General features: G+C 50.0%; 1 protein-coding gene across 1 annotated transcript in view; it reads left to right on the forward strand.

Annotated features, from left to right (window-relative positions):
• The window catches only part of PTPRN2 (protein tyrosine phosphatase receptor type N2), a gene marked incomplete at its 5' end in the record, with an annotated part of 716488 nt that overhangs the window by 15081 nt on the left and 676400 nt on the right, over positions 1-25007 (forward strand). The window contains 2 exon segments of the mRNA XM_055084697.1: positions 5187-5307; positions 5310-5504. Of these exon segments, the coding sequence (XP_054940672.1) occupies positions 5187-5307; positions 5310-5504 (316 nt within the window).

A 25007-nucleotide genomic window follows, 5' to 3' on the forward strand; every position in this document is an offset into this window, starting at 1 on the left:
TTGTTCAGCAGTTAGTTGTGATTCCGGTGTTCTTGCAAGAGGGAGTGAGAGCACGTCCTTCTACTCCGCCATCTTGAACCAATCTCTGTGATAATTTCTAATGGTTGTTTATTCCTAACATATCATAATGAACTTAGATTTTAATTTACCCTCATCATAGAAGATGTGGATGCATACATACAGATGTATAACCAAGATGGTGTAAATGACATTGTTGGTGTGCTGAAAACCATTGTATGGAATTCATATGACAACCAAATGTCTAGGAGAAGGGACCAATGCAATATCAAAGGAACGTCTGGGAATGAAAACCTTGTTAGTAAAAAATATAGTAAGTGTGTACGGGATAAAGAGTATCAATACTTAGCAATGAAACTAGATCCTGCTTGGTTGCATCTGTTTTGTCTCTGAGAAGAAGTAATTCTGAAAGAATATCTTGATTTAGTGCTATTCTGAGAAGATAAAAATGTGCAGTGAAGCTGAAAATTTGTATATTTATGTAGATATCCCTGTTGTTATTCTCCAAAGGTTTTGAGGGAGTGAAATATAGATGTAGAACCCATTTTAGGGCGCTAGGAGACTACATTATTGACATATCAGTATATTAATTAAGCAGTCTATTGGTGATGTTAAAAAGTGATATGTTTGGTCTAAATTGATATTGTTGAAGAATATGTAGCATTTGTTTAATGATTAAATGTTTTCCTTAGGAACTCTGAAAGAACATCAGATATCTAGGGTACATTTAAAGTCAAACACTGGGAAAAAAAAAGAATGTTCCAGATTGTTAGAGGTGATCTTACATAAAATAAGACGTTTCACAAAGATTGTAGAAGATTAAATGGGTACTAACTCCAATATCAAAGCCTTATTTTGAAAGATTTGATGTGGATATGGGTGTAGGTGTTCCAAATGGTGTAATAGTTCCTCCAGTATATCAAAAGCTGCTGCTTTGCTGTGTAAAATGAATAAAGGGGGAAGAATATGTCCTTTGAGAAAAGGCAGAGGGTGGTTTTAACTTTCCGCTGGAGAAGGGGGTGTGCAGTTCCTTTATGTAACCCAGTGGTTCTCCACTGGGGTCTCAACTGTCTTGGTGACATTTTTGGTTGTCCCAGCTGGGGTGGGAGGTGTGCTGCTGCTGAGACCTCCAGACAGGGGGCTGAGATGCTGAATGAATGTCCTGCAGTGCACAGGATGCCCCCACCCTGGAGGACTGGCCGGAAGGTCAGCCCGGCTGGCTGAGGAGCCCCGATGCAGATGCGGGGGGGCTTGGGAGGAGTTGCTGGCTGTGTGCTCACCTGCAGGAGAGGGAGAGGAGGGCTGATGGGGGTGGCAGAATAAAGTGTAACAGAAAGAAGTCTTGTCTCCTCTGCATGCCCTCCAGTTCTGGTGCAGTGACCAGGGACCGCCCCGAGAATCTGACCCTGTCACTGTTCTGCTGGAAACCTCACCTCCTGGACGTGGCCCACGCCATGTGTACGTGTACATGTAGAAGTATACACGTATGTGTATATATATTTTCAAATTATCTAGATGCTCTACTGAACTAATGCTTATTATAAAACAAATTAAAAATAAATTTAAAAGAATGAGAGATTAAACATTGCCAATGATTAATTATTATTGTCGAAGGTACAAAAACTTTTTGTACTCACTAAAATTATTAATATTGTTTCAGATGCTTACTTTTTAAATGTCTTTTCAATCTCAGTGGCTTCAGGGTGTAACTACTGTCTCAAGGCACAACATGCAGTTAGAACAGTGTCCACCATTAATGATATATGTAAATCCATTTTTGAAAAAGTCTGGAGGATGATTTTTAATCTTTTTGACTGCTTTCTTGCTGGGTCTGATTGAATTGCCATTCCTTTGACCTCATGGTGTCTGAAGAGCTCCCACTAGGAGAAGTATCAGCTCACCCCATTTTCTGTGTTAGTGTCATCAGTAACAATCCGTGATTTCTTTGCAAGTATCCCTTCAAATCTGATTCATGTTGTGTTTAGTTAAAATGGATCATAAGTCACGTCACCGGGCACACATGAGCGGCAGCACGTTGAGAGGACCGGTGGAGGGTGGTCCACCCTTCCTTCACAAGAACTCACAGGCCTGTTTGCCGCAGACCTCGTGCAGCTGCAGAGTGAGCCCATATATCAGAAACACTTAGTTTTAAGTCAGTGTAATGGTGGGCATATCTGAATATATACACTCAGTCATATTTGCTGAATAAATGAATGAGCCAATTATAGACTTTCAGAGCTGGAAAAGATTCCCTGGTCCAGTTTCATCAATTTATAAATAATTTCTAAGTAAGGAGATTCAGACCTGGGGATGTGGTGATCACGAAGCCTCCCAGACTGACCCAGACAGAGCCTGAGGAGGGATACGGGGGGTTCTCTTGGTCTGAAAGTCTTCTCGGGCAGAATAAACCTCGCCATGAAGTGTGGGCGAGCACTTGCTGGAAGTCGGGACACTGGCCCAGTTATTCTTCCAGACTCCCTTCCAGTTACTCTGGGATTGGACTCTTTATTTTCAGAAGTGATACTGAGGACTTCCCTGGTGGTGCAGTGGTTAAGAATCTGCCTGCCAATGCAGGGGACACGGGTTCGATCCCTGGTTGGGGAAGATCCCACATGCTGTGGAGCAACTAAGCCCGTGCCCCACAACTACTGAGCCTGTGCACTAAAGCCCACGAGCCGCAACTGCTGAGCCCATGTGCCACAACTACTGAAGCCCGCGTGCCTAGAGCCCGTGCTCTGCAACAAGAGAAGCCACTGCAATGAGAAGCCCACGCACCGCAACGAAGAGTAGCCCCTGCTCTCCGCAGCTAGAGAGAAAGCCCGAGTGCAGTAACGAAGACCCAACGCAGCCAAAAAAAAAAAAGAATGACTATTTTTCACAAATATACATAATCTTATTTTGAAAATTTCTTGACTATCTGAACATCTCTTCTGGCCTCATCAGCACCCCAAGTTGATGTTTTGTGCATTTCTAGGAAGCAGATTCCCTTTGTTCCAATGCAGGGGACACGGGTTCGAGCCCTGGTCGGGGAAGATCCCACATGCTGTGGAGCAACTAAGCCCGTGCCCCACAACTACTGAGCCTGTGCACTAAAGCCCACGAGCCGCAACTGCTGAGCCCATGTGCCACAACTACTGAAGCCCGCGTGCCTAGAGCCCGTGCTCTGCAACAAGAGAAGCCACTGCAATGAGAAGCCCACGCACCGCAACGAAGAGTAGCCCCTGCTCTCCGCAGCTAGAGAGAAAGCCCGAGTGCAGTAACGAAGACCCAACGCAGCCAAAAAAAAAAAAGAATGACTATTTTTCACAAATATACATAATCTTATTTTGAAAATTTCTTGACTATCTGAACATCTCTTCTGGCCTCATCAGCACCCCAAGTTGATGTTTTGTGCATTTCTAGGAAGCAGATTCCCTTTGTTGTTCCCCACCCCATTTCTCTGGGTTGGCATAAAAAGCCAGTGAAATACAAAGGACTGTTGATTATCTGATGACTAATTCCCATCAACTATTTTTATAAAAGTGGGATGAGGGAAGGGAATACATTTCTACATTATAAGCATCAGATTTTCTTGCTACTATTCATTATGCATCACTCTAACCTCCAGAATAACACTTTATAAAATTCAGATTCTCATTCTAAGAACATTTCAAAATGAGTGAATGACTAGTCTTCAGCTTAGAAAATGTCAGGAAGTGAGGTTTGCTTATTCAGTTGGAAAAAAATGTAAATCACTCAGAAAATATAAACTCACATGTGGGAGCTTCCTCTACCGGCACCAATCAGTGGGCTGAATGACCCATGCCATGCTCTCATCTTCATTTAGAAACCACCATTTTCATGTCAGCTTAATTGCTTTCTACTGAAGACCAAATCTAAAGCTATTTCAATGCCAAAGATTCCAGACGGAGTTCTGTGTCCATTAGTGGTGGACTGAGGCGTTGGACTAACCCACTAGAACACAAGAGAATCTGGACAAGGGGTAGGAGATAGAAAAAGAATCAGAGTGAAGAGTTAGGGGTGGATGGATCAGAACATCAGCCAGTTCTGGGGAGGGCTCCCTACTTCGCAGGCAGGGGTCCTTGGAGTGTCTCTGAGGTGCCATTTGGGACCCAGTGGGCTGTGGACAAGAAGCTGTTCAATGGTGAGAGGACAGGCCTCGCCGGGACAGAGGTCCAGCTGCGAACCATCTTATCCTGGCTAGATAAGGCTATCGGGGCCCTCAGTCCTTAGTCACCAGACAGAAGCCAGAACCAGGCTTCTCTGGAGGAAGGCGACATCCTTAGAGCTTAGAGGTAGCGCCACAGTTCACATCTGTGCCCAGGACTAAACAAAACGACAGTCCACCCTTGAATGGCATGGGTTTGAACTGTGTGAATCCACTTACATGTGGGTTTTCTTCGATTAATACGTTAACACTACAATCTGTGGTTGTTTGAATCAATGGATGAGGAACCACAGATACAGAGGCCCAAACGTGGGACTTGAGCATCCGTGGATTTTGGTATCCATGGTGGGTCTTGGACCCAATCCCCCATGGATACCAAGGGACAGTGGTACATTTTGAGGAAAATTCAGATATTTATCCTTTGTCAGGTTTCTCTATTCTCATGAACAAAAAGTGTCAGTTTTCCTCCGAACTATACAGTTAGCCATGTACAAAAACCTCTTACCGCTGCAGTGGACTGAGCACGTACTGTGTGCCAGGCCCTATACTGTGCACTGGGCGTGCAAACACAAACAAGTCAGTGTCTCCCTGCCCTCCAGAACCTTCCCTGCCTTCCCGAACTGTTACCACACTAGGTTCAACCAAAATGCTGAGATGCTGAGGTTGGCAGCAAAGAGGGTTTATTTGCAAGGCAGTCCTCTCCGAAGGCAAGGGGCCCGGGGGTATCTATGGGATAAGAAATAAAGAAGGAGGGCGGTCCGAAGCCTGGGAAGCATGGGGAGGGTGGGGAAAGGTGTTTGGGAATAGGTGCGGGAATCGTAGCTCTGTGCGGGTGTTAACTGGGCTACAGGCCTCTGCATGTTCAAAAGGTCTCTGAGCGGACACTCACGCAGGCCCAGTTGGAGGGTTGGTGGTCCTGTCTCAACCAGCTCAGCTCAAACTAGCCGCAGCTGATTCCAAGTTCCTGGAAAACAACTCAGGCAAACATCTTATTGTTTAGGCTACGTGCTGCTTGGAGGACACGCAGATCTTAAAACGACCTGGATTAGTGAAGGTGGGTGAAATGGATCTGACTAATTACCCATGGTTTCAGAGCCTTCCCTGTTCCCAGAACCTTCCCTGCTTCCAGAACCTTCCCTGCTTCCAGAAGATCACCAGGGCCTCTTTCCTGTAAATTCCCTAGTGCTTGTCGTATAACGGAATTTTATTAAGTTAATTCACTTAATAACTGGAGAATTTTCCATGCCACATACACATTGTTGGTTTGGGAAGTCCTTATCTGGAAAGGGTTTCTTCCCATGTGAGAAGACCTTCATGTGTAAGTACTACATTTTTTTATTCCATGGATATTTATTTTGTTGTGTTTCCTAATTCTTGCCAGGAAATGGAAGTAGCACTTACGAAGCTGACGTTTACCTTTTGGGACCCTGAAGAAATAGATGTTTCCCATGTTTCTTATTAGCTGTGCTGACGAACATGGGCCTTACTAAAAAATAACAACATGCCAAAAGAAACAAAAATCCCAAACCCTGCAACAGGCGGAATAAAAGAAGTGAAAGAGGGACCCGATTAGAACCTGAAGACTCTGCAGGCGAGTGTCAGGTCCAGCTTGAAAACACACCTTGCAGAACGCTTTTGTATGAACGTGGTGGCCCCAGGGCGGGCATTTGGAAAGGCAGGGCTCCTGTGTCCTGGCCTTCCTCCGCACCTCCTCGCCCTTCATGGCCTCTGTGATTGTTGTCTGGGCCCTTTGGGGGTTTGCACGGGGTAGCTGCTGGGATGAGAGAAGAGAGCTCTGCTATAAATCCCTAACAGAGGAGCCGTCCCTAAAAAGATATAAACGTCTCAGCTTCTGTGCTTTGAATTGTTTCCTTAGCCACGAACTACCATTGACCTCAGTCTAGCAGTTTATAAAGTGTTCCGTGTATCAGCACTGAGTGGCTAAAAGGTGACCCATCCTCTTTAGGTGCCTCTGCTGACTGGCGGTGAGTTCAAGGGCCTGTAAGGATATTCTCTATTTCTCTGCTCTGTGCTCTCTGCATGGCTTGTGTTTGGAATTGACCTTCGGCTTCTCTGGGCTGTGTCCTAAATTAACAACTAGGAAAAACTGAAAGTGAAGTGTTTGTGGAAAGGAAATGAGAAGGAAGGGTTCTTGTCTAGATTTGCACACTTGGTGGTGTCGGCAGGGGTGTAAGCGCTCAGTTGTCTTGTCCTGACCGCACAGGCCGACGTGTGATGCTCGGCGAGTCGTGACCCTCTGGTCCCACGGCCCAGGCTGTGAGTGGACAGCATCTGAATCTGCGGTAGATTTGTGGCCCGGAGTTGTGAGCTTCCTCTCTTTGACGGCTCTGGTTTGACTCAGAGGCTGCCCCTGTTTCCGGTATGTGGGGCTCCAGGTCTTGGGGCAGCACCCCTGTGATAAGACCTGGCGGAGCAGCCCGGGTCCTGAGACCTGAAGACAGTGAAGCCAGAGAGGGAGGTGGGGGTCAGGGCAGACCCAGGCCTCCTGCTTTAGGAGTGAAATGCCCTGGAAATGGGGCTTATCACACACTGTTTGCAGCTCTGGGGCAGGAAGGCAACATTACTCTGAGCAGAGGCTTCCTGATCTTTTGAAGCGGGCTTTTCCCATCGCTCTTGTCCTGGCCTTCCCCGTTTGCGGGCCTGGTGCTCTGAATTTTCTGACGGGTGAGGTGCAAGGTGGCATTGGCGGGCTTAGAATTCAGACTGACCATGTGTGCTTGCTGATGGCAGGAAGGGGGACAGCAGCGTGGTTTTGGCCAGTGGGAAGGATGGCCAGCGCCTGAGGGGCTTCACAGACGGTGCGGCCACCACGGTCTCTTGGGTCTCTCGAGAGGACCCCTCCTCTATAGCGAGAACGGCGGAGGCATCGGCATCAAGTGGGCCTCTCCTAGTCCTCCTCCTGCCGGACAGGGTGATTCTATTTCTCCTGCCACTGTGAACAGCCAGGCACATCGTCCGTGGGCAGCGAGCTTAGGTGGGTGCGCGCGCGCACACGCACGCACACGCGCGCGCACGCACACGCGCACACACGCGCGCGCACGCACACGCACACACACGCGCGCACACACACCATTCAGTGTTCCCCGGTGAAGATCCAGTTCTTGGAAGTCAGTCCACACTCCCTTACAAAGCCCGATTTATAGCCCGAAACCTTGAGAGGACGGGGGCCGTGCGCCCCGGGAGTGACTGCCGTGGATCATGTCCCCTGGGCTGCCCCGAGGACGTGGTCTGAGCACCTGGTGGGGTGGGGCAGACCTGACGTCCCTGGTGCCAGAGGGACGACGAGTGACTCGTTTCCATCAGGTCAGATCTATTCACTTCGAAAGACTTAAAAAATTTTATTATATTCTCTCTTTTTTTGTTGTTAGTGATTTTTCTTTTAAGAAGTGATTGTGGTAGCAGGTGGTAGGTTTTTTTCTCTAAGCATTTTAAAATTGGAACTGTAAAGATTTGGCAACTTTGTATCAGTTCCCCAAATTTGAAAAAAATGGTTACTAGTTTGCAGGATTAAAAGAATACAAACGGCTATTTTAAGGAATGTTTATTTTTTTCAATTTCAGTTTTATTGAGATACAGCTGACATACAGCACTGTGTAAGTTTAAGGTGTACAGCGTAATGACTTGAGTTACATATATTGTGAAATGATTACAGTAAGTTTAGTTAACATCCATCATATAGATAACAAAAAAAAAAAGAAAAAGAAAAAAATGTTTTTTTCCCTGTGATGAGAACTTTTAAGATCTACTCTCTCAACAACTTTCAAAAACACTGCACAGCAGTGCTTCCTAAGGTCAGTGCGTTGAAGCAGTATTTCTGTGAAGTGTGACAGGTGAATGAGCTGCTCCAGAAGCATTTGTTTAAGTATTTGTGGTAAGTATCCCAAATTGTGCAGTATAAGTCAGGCATATGATTGACACCAATATTTGAAGACCTCCTTTCCCTGCAGATTCCCTCGGTATGTTGGAAAAAGGAAAGCTAGACTAAAAGTTGTTTTTTCTCCCAGACCAAGGACCCCAGAAGGAGTTATTTAACGTCCCTATCATTAAATTATCTGTGAGTAACAGAAAAAAAGTCAGGGGTTTCACGATATTATGAGTGACCAAATTACCTACTTCCTCTGGACTTCAGCTACCCTGTCTACATACATGTAATAAGGAAGTTGAACTCGATAAACGTATAGTATAGAACTTATAAACACTAGTTTTTGATAAGTGAAGGGAGTCACCTCCCCTGCACGCGTCTGTGGCAGAGGCGTGGGCGTCGCTAGCAGCGGGCGGCTTGGCTCTGTGTCCAGGATGACCTGCATACCCACCCTGCACATCTGGGCTGGGGCGCGGCGCCTGGTCCTGGGCCGGGACCTTTCCAGAGCCTCCCCTTCCCCGAGAGCCCCCGTGTCTCTGCTCCTCCTCCTCGGAGCGCTTTCAGCGTGAAGCTCCCGCCTCTCGCCTCCGTCCTGGAGGCTGTCCTTCCTCCAGAACTTTCATCGGTTAATCAACTTGGATGTTGGGTTGCTGGCTTTGGGGGGTGGGCCAGGCCGCTCAGCACAGGGCAGGAACGTGTGCGTGTGTCAGATAATGAGCGAGCCTGGAGGTCTGGAGGGCGCCCACGTAGCCTCAGCCCTGACATTTTACATCGCCATAATGAAAAGCCTTCCTAAAATAAATGCTGCCTGGGTAATGTCTGATCTATTCTGTTTGGAGGGGGGAAATGCAATCGCAGGCACAGCGGCCTCAGCCAGCCTGTTTGTCACAGTGACAGGACAGCCTGGCGAGAGCTCAGGGGTCTTCAGGCCTAGAAAAGATGGGAATAAACACCATAAATATCCAGGGAAGCACAGGGCAAGATACATTTCATTCATTCAGTTGGATGAAGGCCATTTGGCTTCCGTTAATTTCTGATCACTTCCACGGTTTCAGTGTTTGCTAACGGACCGGCCACGAACAGGACTGTCTGGTCACCTGCGAAGACCAGGGGAGCTCTGCCCTCCTCCCACCAGGAGAAAACCGTGAAGATGAAAATCCTTTGCTCCTTTGGAGACATTTGAAGGCAGGAAACCCAGAAGCTCAGGAAGGACCCCAGTTTCGCTAGTCCAGGGCCCCCACCTTTGAAGGTCACAAGCACAGGAATCAGGTGTCCCGGGGTTAAAGGCCGGGGCTGCCCGTGCTGGGCGACTGGCTGGGGCTGAGGAAGGGAGGCGGGCCGTGGGGCTGCGTGCTGACCCGGACAGGGCTCTGCAGCGTCACAGGTGACCCTCTGTCTGATGTTCTTGTCTTGAAGACTTGAGGACCTAGCAGGACCTTCTGAGGGCATTTTCAAAACGGTTTATAATCTCAGGGAGAGGTTTTCAAGAGGAGGAAATGGCTCAGACGAAGGAAACTTCTTAGGGGATGGTGCTGTGGTGGATGCCTGGGTTGGGGTCACGTGAGGGGGAGGCCCTTAACTCCTCCGTGCTCAGTCCGCTGTCCTGTAAGGGGGACTTGGCGGTGAGGCAGGAGTCGGATTGTTGCCGTTTGTTGTGCGGAGTCCTGACGTGACAGAGCGGCGGCGGGGCCCCCAGCGGCCAGTTGTCTGCTCCCAGGGGCTCCACTTGGACTCTCGGCCGAGGCCGGGGAAGTCTGGCGTCCAGTTAGGGGCCCTCGCCACACTGGGCTTCCAAGGGAAGCTGCACTTCCTTGGACATGGCCATTTAGTGCCGGGCCAGGTGGAGCCTGATGGCCCGTGGGGTGGAGATGACCGGTTGGGTGGGGGTGGCTCTTGGCCATCTGCAAAGCTCCCCTTCCGGATGGCTGTATTGGAAAGTTGCTTACTTAGCTGTTTTGACAGTCTGTGTCATGTAGCCACAAATATTGCCTGTATGAACTGCATATTTGCAGGTAAAAGTTAACCATCTAAAAGTTAACCCTCGCTACATGTACAGTCAGATCCTGTTCCTCAGACCGGATGCAGCGTGGGCCACCTTCTGTCCTGGGAACCTCATGGTTTTAGAAAGGGGGAGCCTCATGCCTGTTTGGTCAGGCCTCGCCTCTCTCCCCATGATACGGGGTTCCAAGCCCTGCACAGCCCCAGGGCTGCGGCAGACAGGACGGGACTTGGACCTGGGTCTCCCTGTGGTTTCTCCCGAATGCAGATCCCATGGAGAAGCAAGCACTCGCACACAGGCACGATGTGGGCCCCGCTTGCCCCACGGCGCAGGTCTTCTCGGGTTTGCACATGCTTCTCCTTGCTCCAGCAAGACCCTCATTCTCCTTCATGTTCCTGGCTGATTTAGGTCATGGAGCCTTTCCTGGGGCTAAAGGATTGGCGGCCTGCTGCCTGAGCTGGTGCTCTCCGGGCCTTACCTGCCCTCTAAACAAACATGTGCCAGGTGAAGCTAAAGCAAAAGGGTTCTAAACGGAGATGGGGGACACAGTGGGAGGTGAGGGGATCAGGGCAGGTGCCCCCAGGGGTGCTCAGCTGGGATGGGGCAGGGCAGGAGCCTGGCAGCCACACACAGCCTGGCTCCCTGATGACTCACCCCCCTGGGCTTGGGTGCTACTCATGTTCTTGTTCGGTCTCCAAGCCTCACACAGCACTGGGGTGACTGGCGGGGGCATGGGTGCCCCACCCTCATGCCCTCTTGGTGGGAGTAGAGTTGCTTCAGCTTTTGCAGTGATGTTTGTGCAAGGATCTTCACTGCTGCATTTTTCTGTTACGAAAGGATACTAGAGGGACTCCCCTGGTGGTGCAGTGGTTAAGAATCCGCCTGCCAATGCAGGAGACATGGGTTCGAGCCCTGGTCCAGGAAGATCCCACATGCCGCGGAGCAACTAAGCCCGTGTGCCACAACTACTGAGCCTGCTCTCTAGAGCCCACGAGCCACAACTACTGAGCCCTCCTGCCACAACTACTGAAGCCCATGCTCCTAGAGCCTGTGCTCCTCAACAAAGAGAAGCCACCGCAGTGAGAAGCCCACACACCGCAACGAAGAGTAGCCCCCGCTCGCCGTAACTAGAGAAAGCCCGCATGCAACAACAAAGACCCAACACAGCCAAAAATAAATAAATAAATAAATTAAAAAAAGAAAAGGATACTAGAAACAACTTACTTTTTCATAATAAGCGACTGGTTAAATGTATGCTGTATTCATACCACAGAATCTGCAGCTGTTGGAAAGAATGAGGTGGAAGAGTCTTTGGAGCTTTGGCGAATGATACGTGGAGTAACAGCTAGCTCCCATGGAGAGCTTGCTGTGTGCCTGGCACTGCTCTGCCCTTTATCCTGGTCATCTTGTTTAGTCCTTGCAACGGCCCTGTGATGGAGGAGCGATTCTGATGCATGTTTCATAGACACACTCAGGCACTGTGGCTTTGGGCCCGAGTTCTTAACCATGATAGTAAATAGCCAGGTGTAAAGCACGACCCCATTGGCAGGTTTTAATTATATATATATATATATATATATATATATATATATATATATATATATGGCCTGTAAATAGAAAAGACTGTTCATTAAAAAATAGGAATCTTATGAAAGATGTCACCGTCTTTTCAAAGCTTATTGGGGGATGAGATGAAGGGAGGTGAGACTGGGCCTGTAGAGTCCCCCAGGGTCTCGGGCCCCCTTCTCCCTTCCCTGCCACACTTGGGCCTGCTTCAGGCCACGGGGCTTGCAGAAGGGGTGTGGCCCAAGCTGACAAGGATGCCCAAACGTTGGAGACAGGAACGCACGTCCGGTGCTCCCGTGCAAGCCGCCGGGAGCAGCTGAATGCTGTGTGATTAGCTCCATTTGGGAGAGGCGTTCGTTGTAATCAAGTTGTATTTCCAAGGGTTTGCAGCCCAGTTGTTTTTCCAGCTTGCACCAGCTGGGTGTTGGCACTGCCTCACCCAAACTTCAGATTATGAAACATCACGGCCAATTTGCAAACTGCTGTAAGAATAAGCCTTGCATTTCATTATGCTTTTGGTTCTTCCTGATTCACCCTGTGTCTGTTATGTTTGAATCCTTCCTGTGTCGAACTTCAAGAAAAGGGCATTGGTGAATAGTTAATGCTGGATGATCAGTCAGTGATTCTGCCTTTTCTAAGAGGCCACTTCAGGATACAGCCCCCCACACACACCACCCCCCACCCCCGCTGCCCCCAGGACTTTAGCTGTGAATTTGCAGTTGTGCCTTGGTGGCAGGGATTTCAGCTCTTGGGTCACCCCATGCTGGGGGCGCCTTCTTCCTTGCCTGCATGAGGCAGAGGGGGCTCTCTGTGCGTGAGGGTTTGGCCATGGTGGGCAATTCCTCTGCAGCGAGGAGGACCACTCCCTGCCCCAGGGAACAGCTGCTGTGGGAAATACCGAGCTACCAGTGTTTCCAAACCAAGCTTGGGTCCGCTCACCAGACGCGCAGCAAAGCCAGTCTACTGACATGAGGTTGTAGTGAAGGGAAATAACAGTGTTTACTGCAGGGCCAAGCATGGAGAACAGGCAGCTAGTTCTCAGAAGACCCAAGCTCCCTGATGGCTTTCAGGGAAGGGTTTTAAAGGCAAGGTAAGAGCGAGGGTCACAGGGTGTGTGATCAGCTCGTGCACAATTCTCTGATTGGTTGGTGTTTGGGGATCTCAGTCATCAACCCTCTGGTTCTAACTGGTCTGGAGTCTGTGGGCTGGTGGTCAGCAGTTAACTTCTTCCACCTGGTGGGAGTTTCTGTATCTGCAAAACAGCTCAAGGATATGGCTCAGGACATTATCTATAGCCCTTGGGAAGGAACTGAAGGTCCTTGACTTGGTTTTATGGCTAAACTCTTTTATTTTGTCTTGCTTGACTGTTTTTCTTTGTTTCTGCACTTTCTCATTTTGCTCTTTGGAACTTGGGGAGGACCTAGGTGGCTAAACCTTTTTTATAAACGAGGTGTGGGACACAAGGGGGGTGGTCTGTCCCCAGGAAGGCCCCTCAGGGTCCTGTTTGGTCTCACCAGCCTCTGCCATCCACTGATGCTGAGACAGATCAGGGAGAGATCCTGTGCTTTTGAAGGACATGGTACTCAGTATAAAGAAGGCTTTTTATGTCTTTGGTTTGGTATTTAGTTTATCTACTCCATCCACATATGTGATTTTGAGCTGGGTCCCATCACATTCTGGCGCGGGCCCTCTGCAGCGTTCATCACGTTGTCGATCCTGGATTCCTGCTGCAGGCCTTCCAGCCCCGTGTAACCGGTGGGATTGGCGGTACAACAGAAGACGTGCTTCGTGAATTATTGAGCCGGCGGTAACTGAAGAGCTTCCGTCTCACGGTGTCTGTCAGCACACTGTCCTTCCTCAGGCCTCCGCGCAAGTGCCAGCAGGTGCGGGGAGGATTGGAGGGGCTGCTGTCAGCGCTGAACGACTGTTTATACGGGAGACTTTACCCTAACGCTGGCTTTGTCTGTGGGAGATGGGGGGGCGGATCCTAATGGAGACAGGCCCCGGATGCGACCGTGCTGACTCGGATTTTGTTTGCTGTTGTTGCCAATTTCACGATCACGTCCCGTGCGAGGGGAAAGTGGAGCCTGGCTCTACGGCCTCCCCCACCTCAGAAGACGGGGCTGGAAGTCACGCGCGCCCCCTAGAAGACTCGTGTCCATTGGCCTCTCTGCTGACGCCCTTGGCACTAGATTTGTGGTCACAGGTCTCACCCTGTTGAAATGTGTCTGTGGAGACTTCCGCCTGTGGGCGTCCTTCAGGCTCCTTTCTCAGTGACCACGATCACCCAAACCGTGGAGTTCCAGCCGAGCTTGGGCAGCGGGGAAACCAGTGTGATTGCGGGCGTGGCTTGTTCGCCCCAGGGGTACAAGATGCCTCATAAGCGGCATCCGGTCTCACGTAGGTTCTCGAACTGAGAGGTGATTGGGTCACTGGGGTGGTGTTAGAATGCGGCTGCAGGTTTGCACCCTCTGGGGCCACACTTAGAACGTGAGGTCTGAATCACCGTTGGAGCAGTGGGCTAAGCAAGGAGCCCCGTGTTGCTTGGGGATCAGGAGAAAGTTTGCTTTAAAAGAGAGAAATGAAATAACACGAAAACTTGCTGGACCACTTGGTCTTTTCTTTAGAAAGTCTGGTGCGCTCAAATAAAACACACAGATATTGGAGGTTGCCCACGGTCAGCAGAAGCAGACGTTTCCCCGTCTCACAAAGGAAGGGCTGAGAGCCCCTCCCCAAACAGCTGTCAGGGGCTCATTATCTCTCAGACCTGAGGCGCTTTGCTTTTCTACAGCAGTAGGTGTCGCAAATTTGTAAGTTTGAAAAACACCCTGAAGTGTTCATCAGAACTGTTGTGTTGTTCCTCTTGGAACCTTTGCAGTGTTCTGGCTTCAGGGAACTACGGCAAAGTTTGACACGTGCCCCGATCCTCATAATCTTTCTGAAGTTTTGAGATGTATTGACTTGGTCAAGTTTACAAGGGGGGGAATTAGTAAAACTAAAACCCAGGGCTCCTGACCCCCAGACCTGGGCCTTTCACCATTCAGCTCCCATTCATGGAGCGCCTGCATGTGCCGGGATTTTACTGACAAGTGTCAGTGAGCCTTCTTGACGTGGATGAGGGGAAGCGTTGAGCGGAAGTTGGGCAGCTGCGCTTGAGTCCTTCAGGGCAGGGCACTTCTGGGAGCGGGAGGCGCCATCACCAGTGGTTTCACTGCGACTGGGCAGCACTGCGTGGTATGGCCAGGCCCCATGGTTTTGTTCACTTGCTCCAAGGCCAGGTCTGTTATGGGGCTTCAAAGGTCCACTGTTTCCTCTAGCACTTCCTTGACAACAGCATCCGGGGAACAAACCCGGGGCAAGTCACGGCACCTGCCAGAGGCCCTGCAGGGCCCGGGAGGCAGGGTGGCACAATTGCTGGGGCGTGGCGTGGGACCTGGGGTCAGGGTCACCTGGTGCCACAGGGGCCTCTGTGGGGGACCCTGGGTGCAGAGGGGCAGGAGTCGGAGCAGCCCGTGTCTAGGGTAGAGCGAGGACGGCCTCCTTTTGAATCACCACCATCGCCCATGTTCTCATCGGAAGCCCCGCAGCCGGTGGGCTCCGTGTGGACGTGGATGAGTAGTGGCGGGCCTTCCTCCGGGCCTGCGCGGCGAGCGTCCAAGCAGGGCTTTATCTGCGGGGCGCTGGGCAGGGACGGGCTGCCCAGCCCCTCCCGGTCTTAAATTTGGCTCAGTGCTGTTGTCGTAACTGATACCAGGCCCGTGTTTTGTGCCCTCTGGGTTTCCTTCCCTTGGAGTCTGTAGATCTGCTGGCCTTCGTGAATCTGCTGCCCTTGCATTATTTACGGAGGAATTGGATCCACAGAGAAAACTCCTGGGGGAGGAGCGACAAGTGTTGGTTGTGGGTCTCTCCCTTCCGAGAGCACACACGAGGTAAACGGACATTTTTATTCAGGGACCATGGCTTTCCCAGGGGGTCGATTAGCCTTTACGTTTATTGCTGCAGACGGTGCATGGAGCCAAGTACAGCCCTTGACAAGTGTCTACAAAACGCTGTGGATGGGGCAGGGCTGTGGGTAGACTTACGGTTGACGGCTCTGAAGGTGGACAGAGAACGTTAGGGTGCAGCGTTGGGGTGAACTCAGTGTTCCCAGAATTCTGCATCAAGGGTCCTCCGTTTCCAAGGTGAATCTGCTGTCTGACCCATTAGAAGACTGCTCTGAGGGGCTTGGGTCTTCCAGAAAAGGAAGCAAAAATAAACCAATAGGAAGAAAGTCAATTTGCCTGCACAGAAGTGAATGCCGTGGGGTGTCTGCCGTGCGGTGAGCAGGACGGGGGACTCTGAGGTCCGCGGAGGGGAGAGCGGGCGGTTCTGTGAATTTCCGGGCTGCTTAGCGGCCTGCCCGCCTGCACTTGCTTGGTGGCCTTGCCCTGGGGGAGGAGGGCTCTGGACACGCCTGGGCCTCTTTCCCGCTCAGCCGGTGACCACCCACCGCGCATGCGTCCTGGGGAATGATGGTGTGACCAAGTGGCCGCGACGGTGGGAGACACACAGGAGCGCTTCTCAAGCCCACACCCTCCCGGCTGCTGGCACAGGGGGGCACTGGTGGGGGGTGACAGCTGGGCTTCCATGCAAGGTCATTCTGGCCTGTCTCCTTCCTCCGCATTGGCCCTCTGAGCACGTCAGAGATAATTCATTTCTCCGGGGACAGAGGCTGCCTCTGTCCAACGAGCACGTGCTTTCAGAGAGTGACACTTGGAGGGCAGCCAGCTGGACTCCTCCAGGGGTATTTATGTGTTGCTGGCAGCGATTTGTTAAAAGGTCCAAAGGTGTGCTCAAAGCTTGTGCTGCAGGAACCCCCATCTCTGATGCAGGTGGGACTCTCAAGATGCTGGAATGTCCTCTATATGTGGAACTGAAGCCAGGTCCTCTGTGCCTCTTGCCCAAGGGGGTGCAGTCAATGGCCGAGACTCCTTTTTGCTTTCTCACTCCAGGAGGACACACCCAGTCCCCAGATTTCCTCATTTCTTGTCACTGTGCCCTGCTGGCATCTCAGAGTTCCCCTGGAACATGACACAGGCTGGCCTGAGCCTCTGGCTGTGTTGCTGTCCAGTTTGTTGTGGGCTCTCCCTGGGTGGTGGTGATGAGCTCAGGCTTGGCTCTCCTGATCTACTGGGCATTATGGTAGGACCAGGAATTCCTACGAGAGTGAGTGGGTGACATGCGCCTTGTAAGTCTACATTTCTGAGTCTCAGTTTCCTCGAATGTAAAACGGGCAGCGCAGTGCCTACCCCATAGGGCTGGGAGGAGTAAATGAAATAACGTGGAGTACGTCGAACACTGATGGCACTCAGTGGGCTAAATTTATCACTGTCCTCTCACTCAGCAAGCTGGTCAGCTGGAGCTCAGTTGCCAGCTGCTCGGGGTCAAACATTTTGGCAGAGGCCCAGAGTGCAGATGTTCCAATTAAAATGTAAATGCTTTGCTAACAGAGGTGACACAGTTATGTCTTAATATTAAAGTGAGTGCTGAGCTTCCTGGCAGACAAAGCAAAAACAAAAACTCATCAGATCACGCGATTTCTATTCGCCGATCAAATGAAGCTTCGCAAAGAAATTGAATGTGCACCTTTGTTTTGGCAAAGGCCCCACCCCGGGCATGGGAATCACCTTTGAGCTTCTCGTGGGAAAGAGTTCACTGAAGTGACCTCAGGTCAGAGCTGGGCCCTGAGTGGGAGAAATGCATCCAGCCACACAGAGAAGGACAGGGTGCCAGAGGGCCAGGTCCAGCATCACCGTCCCGCTCCCGCGTCTAGCGGAGCTTGCGTGGCTCAGGTGTGTGTGGGCGTCTGACCAGGCTTGGTCTCCAGCTGTAATTACTGCTGAATTATGTCTTGTAAAATCTGAGGGTCTTGAAGGAAAAGGGGGCACGATGAGGCCCGGAGGGGACAGCATTCAGGAGCGGCAGAGAATCCGCTGGTCGCCTGCTCCTTGACCGCGGCTCCTAGCTTCCCCTCAAGGGGTCTTGTGTTGGGTCTGCACCACTCCAGTAGCTGGTGCGAAGGCTCAGGAAGCAGTCCCCTGGCGATGTTTCGAGATGGCACTAATTTGAGGCCCCACAGACGCCTCTCTGGGACGGAAGGTGACCGTGTCAGTCCTGGGAAGGGTTTAGGGAAGAGGAGGAAATGACACATGACTTTTACTTGGAAGGAGGGTTTATGTAGGAAGGAGAGGTTTTCTGGGCTTTGCGTGTGTTCTGAGCAGTTACTTTGGAGGGTAGAGTTTGATGGAAGCGCCGACATGGCCAGTGGCTGCACCCCACCTGCCCCCTCTTTGGACCTTTGTCGGCTCCACCTGGCGTTGCCTCGGTGTTGCCAGGGGCCCGGGAAGGCTGGCAGTGGAACGATGCGGGCACCACCTGCTCCTCGCACCTTCTGGAAGCATCCTCACGTGGGTCCCCGTGACGTGACAAAGGCCAGGCAGGAAACAGGTTGGTGGTTACCCAAAAAGCCAGATGTTTTTACGTGTCTAACTGCCCCTCGATGTTACTCAGCTGGGTAGGGGGTTAGGTACTGAGATTTGCGGAGTTAAACTATTCCTATTTGCTTTTTAAAGGGATGGTGGTGAGATAAGTTAAAAAAAAAACATGTTAAGTAAAATCTTAGAAAAAGAGGAAACCATCAAATTCCCAAAGCTGACTGGATAATGAGGCTGCTGGCTCCAGCAGTGACAGACGACAGCCAAGTGTCTCTGGTGGAAACGGGCTTTCTGACCGTGACACACTGAGGTGCGCGGGAGGGCTCTGCACGCTTCAGACGGCGCTCGTCTGGGCTTGGTGATTGTTCTGGGTGGGTTTGTGGGGGAAGGTGGAGCCCCCCAGGGTCGCATCTCTGCACAGCCCCACCCTTTGTGTGCCAGGCTCACAGCAAGCCCCTCGGTCTATGACGACACAGCCACGGCCCTCACACTCCTCCCCGAATCTCGGGACCTGGCGTGCTGCGCCGGGAACGGGCGCGGAGCCCGACGAGCTGGGCTCTGGTGCCTGGTGAGGAGCAGCCCTCAGGGAGGGAGAGGGTCCCCCCGACCTGTGGAGGCTGGAGGTGGGTAGGGCTCCAGGCACATCAGCCACAGTCCTGGCTGCATTTTTGGCGAAGGACTGGGAAGCTGTTAGCTAGGAACTAAAACTGGCTCTTCAAGTTAAGGACTGGGTGAAGGACACCAAAGATCTACCCTGCAGGGTATCCAAATGCTTCCTCTGATGAACCCTCTGAGGTCACATACAGATTCAGCCTGGGAGGGTTTGTCCCCTCCCCCTGTGGCAATGCTCAACCCCACAATCACAAGGCAAGGCAAGCTGGGGCTCAGGCCTGTGTGCAGGGCTCCGAATGTTGGTCTGTGTTAAGTATTTCCTGGCACTCACTGCGTTTGCAATTAGGCCTCACACATAAGTAAAGTGTGCTTTTGGATAATGCTGAATTAAATGTAAGATCATGTTTGTATCTGCACGTGCCGAAGTGCAAATATTATAATTTCAAATGTTCTGCCATCTTGGCAGGAGGTTTTTTCTTTTAAAGATGATGCAGTTACCCTCAATCCTGTTTTTCCATCACATACCAGAGTGTTTTTAGTTATCATAAGAAGGGAAATAAAATACAAAAAAAGAAATCGAGCTATTTGTGGCATGCTGACCTTTCTGAGGTTTTATGAAACCGAAACAGTGATGAGAGGGATAGAGTGAGTGGCTTTGCTCTGGCTCTATGCGTTTCTTCGCCCACCTTCCCGAGAGGCCTCCGCGGGCTGTGAGGGTGCAGAGGGCTGTGCCCGGTGAGGCCGACGGCAAAGCTCCCACCTTCCCTGCTCAGGGCTCTGCTGTGGCCGGTGGCCGACAGCAGCTCTTCCCTCAGCTCCCCGGGTCTCAGTTTTCCTGTTTGAGAAGTGAATGTATTGAACAGACCAGTATTTTTAAAGTGGGAGAATCTTTCCTTCAAACGAAATTTGATAAAAGCGTTCACTAGGAAAGCAAGTGCATTGTTCTGGGCCGTGCAGGGGCCGTGGAGGGGCCGTGGAGGGGCCCTGGCCCTCACCCACCGCGGGTCGCCTCCCGGCAGTGCCCGCCCAGCAGTGACCTTCAGAGCTTGGGGATCAGCGAGCTTGGATCTGCCGCGAGGGCCTGGCTCCCCTGTTCCTGGAGGCTTCAGAACAAAGGCTCGATAAATAAAGAAGGAGCCCTTCTTTACACACAGAACCCAAAGGCACAGATCCGTCGTCAGCCTGTATTAGCGTTGTATAAAACGTAATTTTAGAGATTTCCATCATTAATATATGAAGAAGAAAAAGACGGCTTGCAGGCTTTCTGACAGACAGAGTGGGGTTTAGCGTGGAGCTGAAGGGCAGCGGGGCTGGCGCTGCGGTTCCTCCCCGGCTGCGCTGGAAAGGGGCCGTGGGCAGCTGGCTGCTCTGCGCTCTGGTCTGGCCGCCCCAAGAGCGACACTCCCTCGCAGAGCCAGAGGACCACCCGCCGGCGAGTGTGAGTGTGGCTCTTTGATGCCCCAGAAAAATGCCCCAGAGAAGTCAGTATGAAGTAACAAAAATAAGGGAGCTGGTTTCTTGGGACTGATGAAAGATCTGGAAAATATGTCCAGTTTTATTTTTTTAAAGAATGTAGCTAAAGCCAGACAGACATATTTTTTGGTCTCCTATTCTTCCTTAGGGACCTTACGTTTTATATATATATATGTATATAACATTTATATATATATATATAAATGTTAGTAATTAGCATATTAATTGGTAGTTTGAAAGTGGATGCTTGTAATAAAGCAGTGTTTGTGGTCTCAAGTAGGTTAGACCAGTTTGCTTCATAAATCAATTTAACAAACCACACCTTAGCAACAATCCTAAATTCTGTGCAAATGCCGTGTGGGAGTGAAGCCTTGCTCTTTCTTTGTGTTCTTCTGTCTTTCTTTCTTTCTTTTTTTTTTTTTTTAACATCTTTATTGGAGTATAACTGTTTTACAATAGTGTGTTAGTTTCTCCTTTACAACATAGTGAATCAGTTATACATATACATATGTTCCCATATCTCTTCCCTCTTGCGTCTCCCTCCCTCCCACCCTCCCTATCCCACCCCTCTCATGGTCACAAAGCACAGAGGTGATCTCCCTGTGCTATGCGGCAGCTTCCCACTAGCTATCTAATTTACATTTGGTAGTGCATATATGGGGTCAGGTTTTTAAATTTAGATATAAGAAAGTTCAATATTCTATAAATAAGAATATCTTAAGTACTCATGAACATAACAAGAAGTATAATGTAGTGTCCAATTAATTGATTAGTAGTAAGGTCCTCTGTTCCCTTAAGAAACTATAATATAGTTAATTAAAGGAGATAACCAGAAAATACAAGTTAATGGTTCCTGAAATACATTGTCAATGGTTTCTGCCTACTGGCTTTAAGAACAACTGTTTATATCTAATATTCAACAAAATATTTTGCATCAAAATAATTATCTTACTTGTAACAAAAGCAGCTGGAGAAGATGATCATAGCAATTATGCAGACAGCCATAGAAATGAGCAAAGCCAGCCATCGAATGCTGCCATCGAAAAATGGACCTGATAATGGAAGTAAACAATGAAAAAGACATATTACCTTTCGATCACATCTTAAAAGGAAAAAATAACTTGTAGTGTTGAACTCTAGAAAGCTTGCTTATTGTTAAAACCAGAGAAAATATTTCACTGAGAATCATGATTGCACTTTTCTCTGCTAACCTACCTATAACAACAGGGGGCAGTGTAGGTTGTAAATACTGGTTACATAAGTTGGTCCGACAACATTCTATTGTCCGGCGTAGCTGGGCTTTTGGTGAATCCTAAAGGAAGAAAATTAGAAATAATCTGATACACGAAACTGATAATTAATTTTTAAAATATTCATAAAATACAGTTTCTAATTCAGTGAGTGAAAAGGACCTGCTAAGTTTGTGTGAAAGTGATTATTGAAAAATTTAAATCTATCGTGAAATAGTGTTGTAAAGACTCTAAAATGTTTTTTCTTAAGAAGAATGTATGTATGTGCATGGTGTGTTAGAACACTAGACTATAACTTAATTACAGATAAACAAAAGTTTATATATATTTTTCACCCAAAATTTGGCATATCTTAAGATATGACTATTCATTTGTTTTTAGTAAAAAAGATTGCTTTTGCTATTTGGGGTCTTTTGTGTTTCCATACAAATTGTGAAATTTTTTTTTCTAGTTCTGTAAAAAATGCTAGTGGTAGTTTGATAGGGATTGCATTGAATCTGTAGATTGCTTTGGGTAGTAGAGTCATTTTCACAATGTTGATTCTTCCAATCCAAGAACATGGTATATCTCTGCATCTATTTGTATCATCTTTAATTTCTTTCATCAGTGTCTTATAATTTTCTGCATACAGGTCTTTTGTCTCCTTAGGTAGGTTTATTCCTAGATATTTTATTCTTTTTGTTGCAATGGTAAATGGGAGTGTTTTCTTAATTTCACTCTCAGATTTTTCATCATTAGTGTATAAGAATGCCAGAGATTTCTGTGCATTAATTTTGTGTCTTTCTTTTAGTTTCTCCAAGTTGGCCCCCTCCCCCTTCCAACGCAGTCTCCTTTTGTAGCACTGCAACCCTTTTTCATTCTCAGCTGTGGCAAGCTTTAGCAAGTATTTCGATTTTCTTCAATTCACTTAGCTAAACCTTAAAAAAAATTAACTACTGTTCACAACTTGGTAGAATTATAGCCAGATTTTGCAGAGAGCTTGTGAAATGGCAGCCAGATGGCCGTTCAGTCTGAGTCTTACTCTGGAAACCGTAGCAGGTTTTCTGTCTTGATGACGTTCTGTGTGCGAGCTCACCTGGCTGGGGGACCCGACATCCCGTTTGTGGCAGCAACACTTGTGTCACACAGCGGGATGGAAGGAGGGGGCACCCAACCCTGGGGTGCAGCATTGGGGCAGGACTGGGCAGGACTGAGTGAATAACTGCTGCTTTTCTGGTGTTTGGATTTGAATTTTAGAAAACAAGTTATGCTTGCAGTGCTTCTGGGCAGATCAGATCCGGCGGGTTACCTGCTGTCACAGTCCTGACTCTCAGGACAGCGCTGCCTGCCAAGCACCAGCTAAGGCTGTAGGCACTTCAGGTGGCACATGGTGACGGAAAGCCCTACAGGAGCCCACGAATGTCACTTCGACATTTATAACAAAACTCTGCCCTCCATCTTCCAGAGGAGAGGCTGGCATATGAAGTACCATAGTGCCAGGCACTCTGACGGTATGATTTACTTGGGTATTTTGTGACCATACAACCAGGATCAGACCTGGATTCCAGTCCCAGCACCAGTTATTGTCTGTGCAGGCTCAGATCATTTAACCTCTCAGAGCCTCAGTTTCCCCATCTGCAGAATGGGGACGTCTGTCTTTCTGGTTGTTGTGAGGATTAAATGAGGTCATTTATGGAAAGCGCTCTGTGGTTGAAACTCAAGAAATACTTGATAGGATAGGGACTTCCCTAGTGGCGCAGTGGTTAAGAATCCGCCTGCCAATGCAGGGGACACAGGTTCGAGCCCTGGTCCAGGAAGATCCCACATGCCGCGGAGCAACTAAGCCCGTGCACCACAATGTGCAGGCTCAGATCATTTAACCTCTCAGAGCCTCAGTTTCCCCATCTGCAGAATGGGGACGTCTGTCTTTCTGGTTGTTGTGAGGATTAAATGAGGTCATTTATGGAAAGCGCTCTGTGGTTGGAACTCAAGAAATACTTGATAGGGACTTCCCTGGTGGCGCAGTGGTTAAGAATCCGCCTGCCAATGCAGGGGACACAGGTTCGAGCCCTGGTCCAGGAAGATCCCACATGCCGCGGAGCAACTAAGCCCGTGCACCACAACTACTGAGCCTGCGCTCTAGAGCCCACGAGCCACAACTACTGAAGCCCACATGCCTTGCACGACAAGAGAAGCCACCGCGACGAGAAGCCCGCGCACTGCAACAACGAGTAGCCCCTGCTTGCCGCAGCTAGAGAAAGCCCGCGTGCAGCAACGAAGACCCAACGCAGCCAAAAAAAAGGGAAATACTTGATAAATGTGACATACTATCACTAGATGTCAGATGGCCATAACTGAAGGTGTAACCCTGTAGATAGATGCGGGCACATGATACTTGTTTGGTTGATCTGAATGGAAGGAAAAACTCGTGAGATTTTAAGGGTGGAAGAGGCACCAGTGGTGGGTAGGTGTTTGAGCACCCCCAGGGTGCACAGGGAGGCCTGGGGCCACCACATCACTGCCCCGAAGTCCCAGGGTCTGTGCTGCCTCCATCCTGGAGAAGGGAGGGCGCCGTGCCAGATGTCCCCGAGCCCTGCCCTTGCCAGCCCTCTTCAGGGCACGGCGGGGAGGGGCGCCCTCCTTAGAAATCCCACCGCACGCAGGCCCTGTTCCCCGGATGATGGAGGGGGCATGCAGCCCAGCTCCTCACCCACGAGGCTCCCCCTGCGGACATGCCTTGTGTTGTAGACTCAGGCAGGAAGCCAAGTGCCTTCGCAGCCCCAGGGACACTTGGCTGGCAGCCTGAGCTCCAGGCCGAGTCTTCTGTTTGAGGATGATGTCAGTGACTTAGGAGTCTGAGGCCCTCTGCAGGGCGACAGCAGGTGATGCTGAAGTGGACCCCGCAGTGTGAAGGACCAGCATGGAAACGCGGACTAGGGCAGGCCCCGGCCAGCCAGACGAAGTGCAGCTGCGGCGGGGGCGGAGTGCTCATGGGCACGGCTACACGCAGGCTGTGGTCCTGCCACACCAGGCTCCGTCAGATTTACCCCAGCCTGTGGCCCAGCGGCGGGCACTGCAGGCACTGCAGGTGCAGGCGCAGATGGTGCAGACAGAGGGGCCCCGCCCAGATGGAGAAGGCGCTGCCCTGACCCTGCACCGGAGGCGCCGTTCTCTCCAGTCACACATCACGGCTGTGCCCCCTCCTCCTCCTCAGGGGCGGCCCTTGGAGATGCCTTCTCTTCCCTGCCCCAGAGGTTGGAGCTGAGTGCACTCCTGGGTCCTCAGTCAGGGAGAGCTCTGTAGACTCACCCGGGAGTCTGCACTGAGACCGCGGAGAGATGGGAGCGGTGTCGGCCAGGTTCAGGGCTCCCACGTGTGGTGCTGAGCTGCTCACACGTACATCTCTGTGGAAAGAAAACGCTTGCTTTTTTGTTTTGTTTTGTTTTTGAAGCCTTTGAGTAATTAGTGTATGAGACTGAAATAGGACTTTTTTTCTTAAACCCATACACTTTAAAAAAATTATTTATTTATTTATTTTTGGCTGCATTGGGTCTTTGTTGCTGCACACAGGCTTTCTCTAGTTGCG

Source organism: Physeter macrocephalus, chromosome 5 (genome assembly GCF_002837175.3).
Source record: "Physeter macrocephalus isolate SW-GA chromosome 5, ASM283717v5, whole genome shotgun sequence".
NCBI lineage: Eukaryota > Metazoa > Chordata > Mammalia > Artiodactyla > Physeteridae > Physeter > Physeter macrocephalus.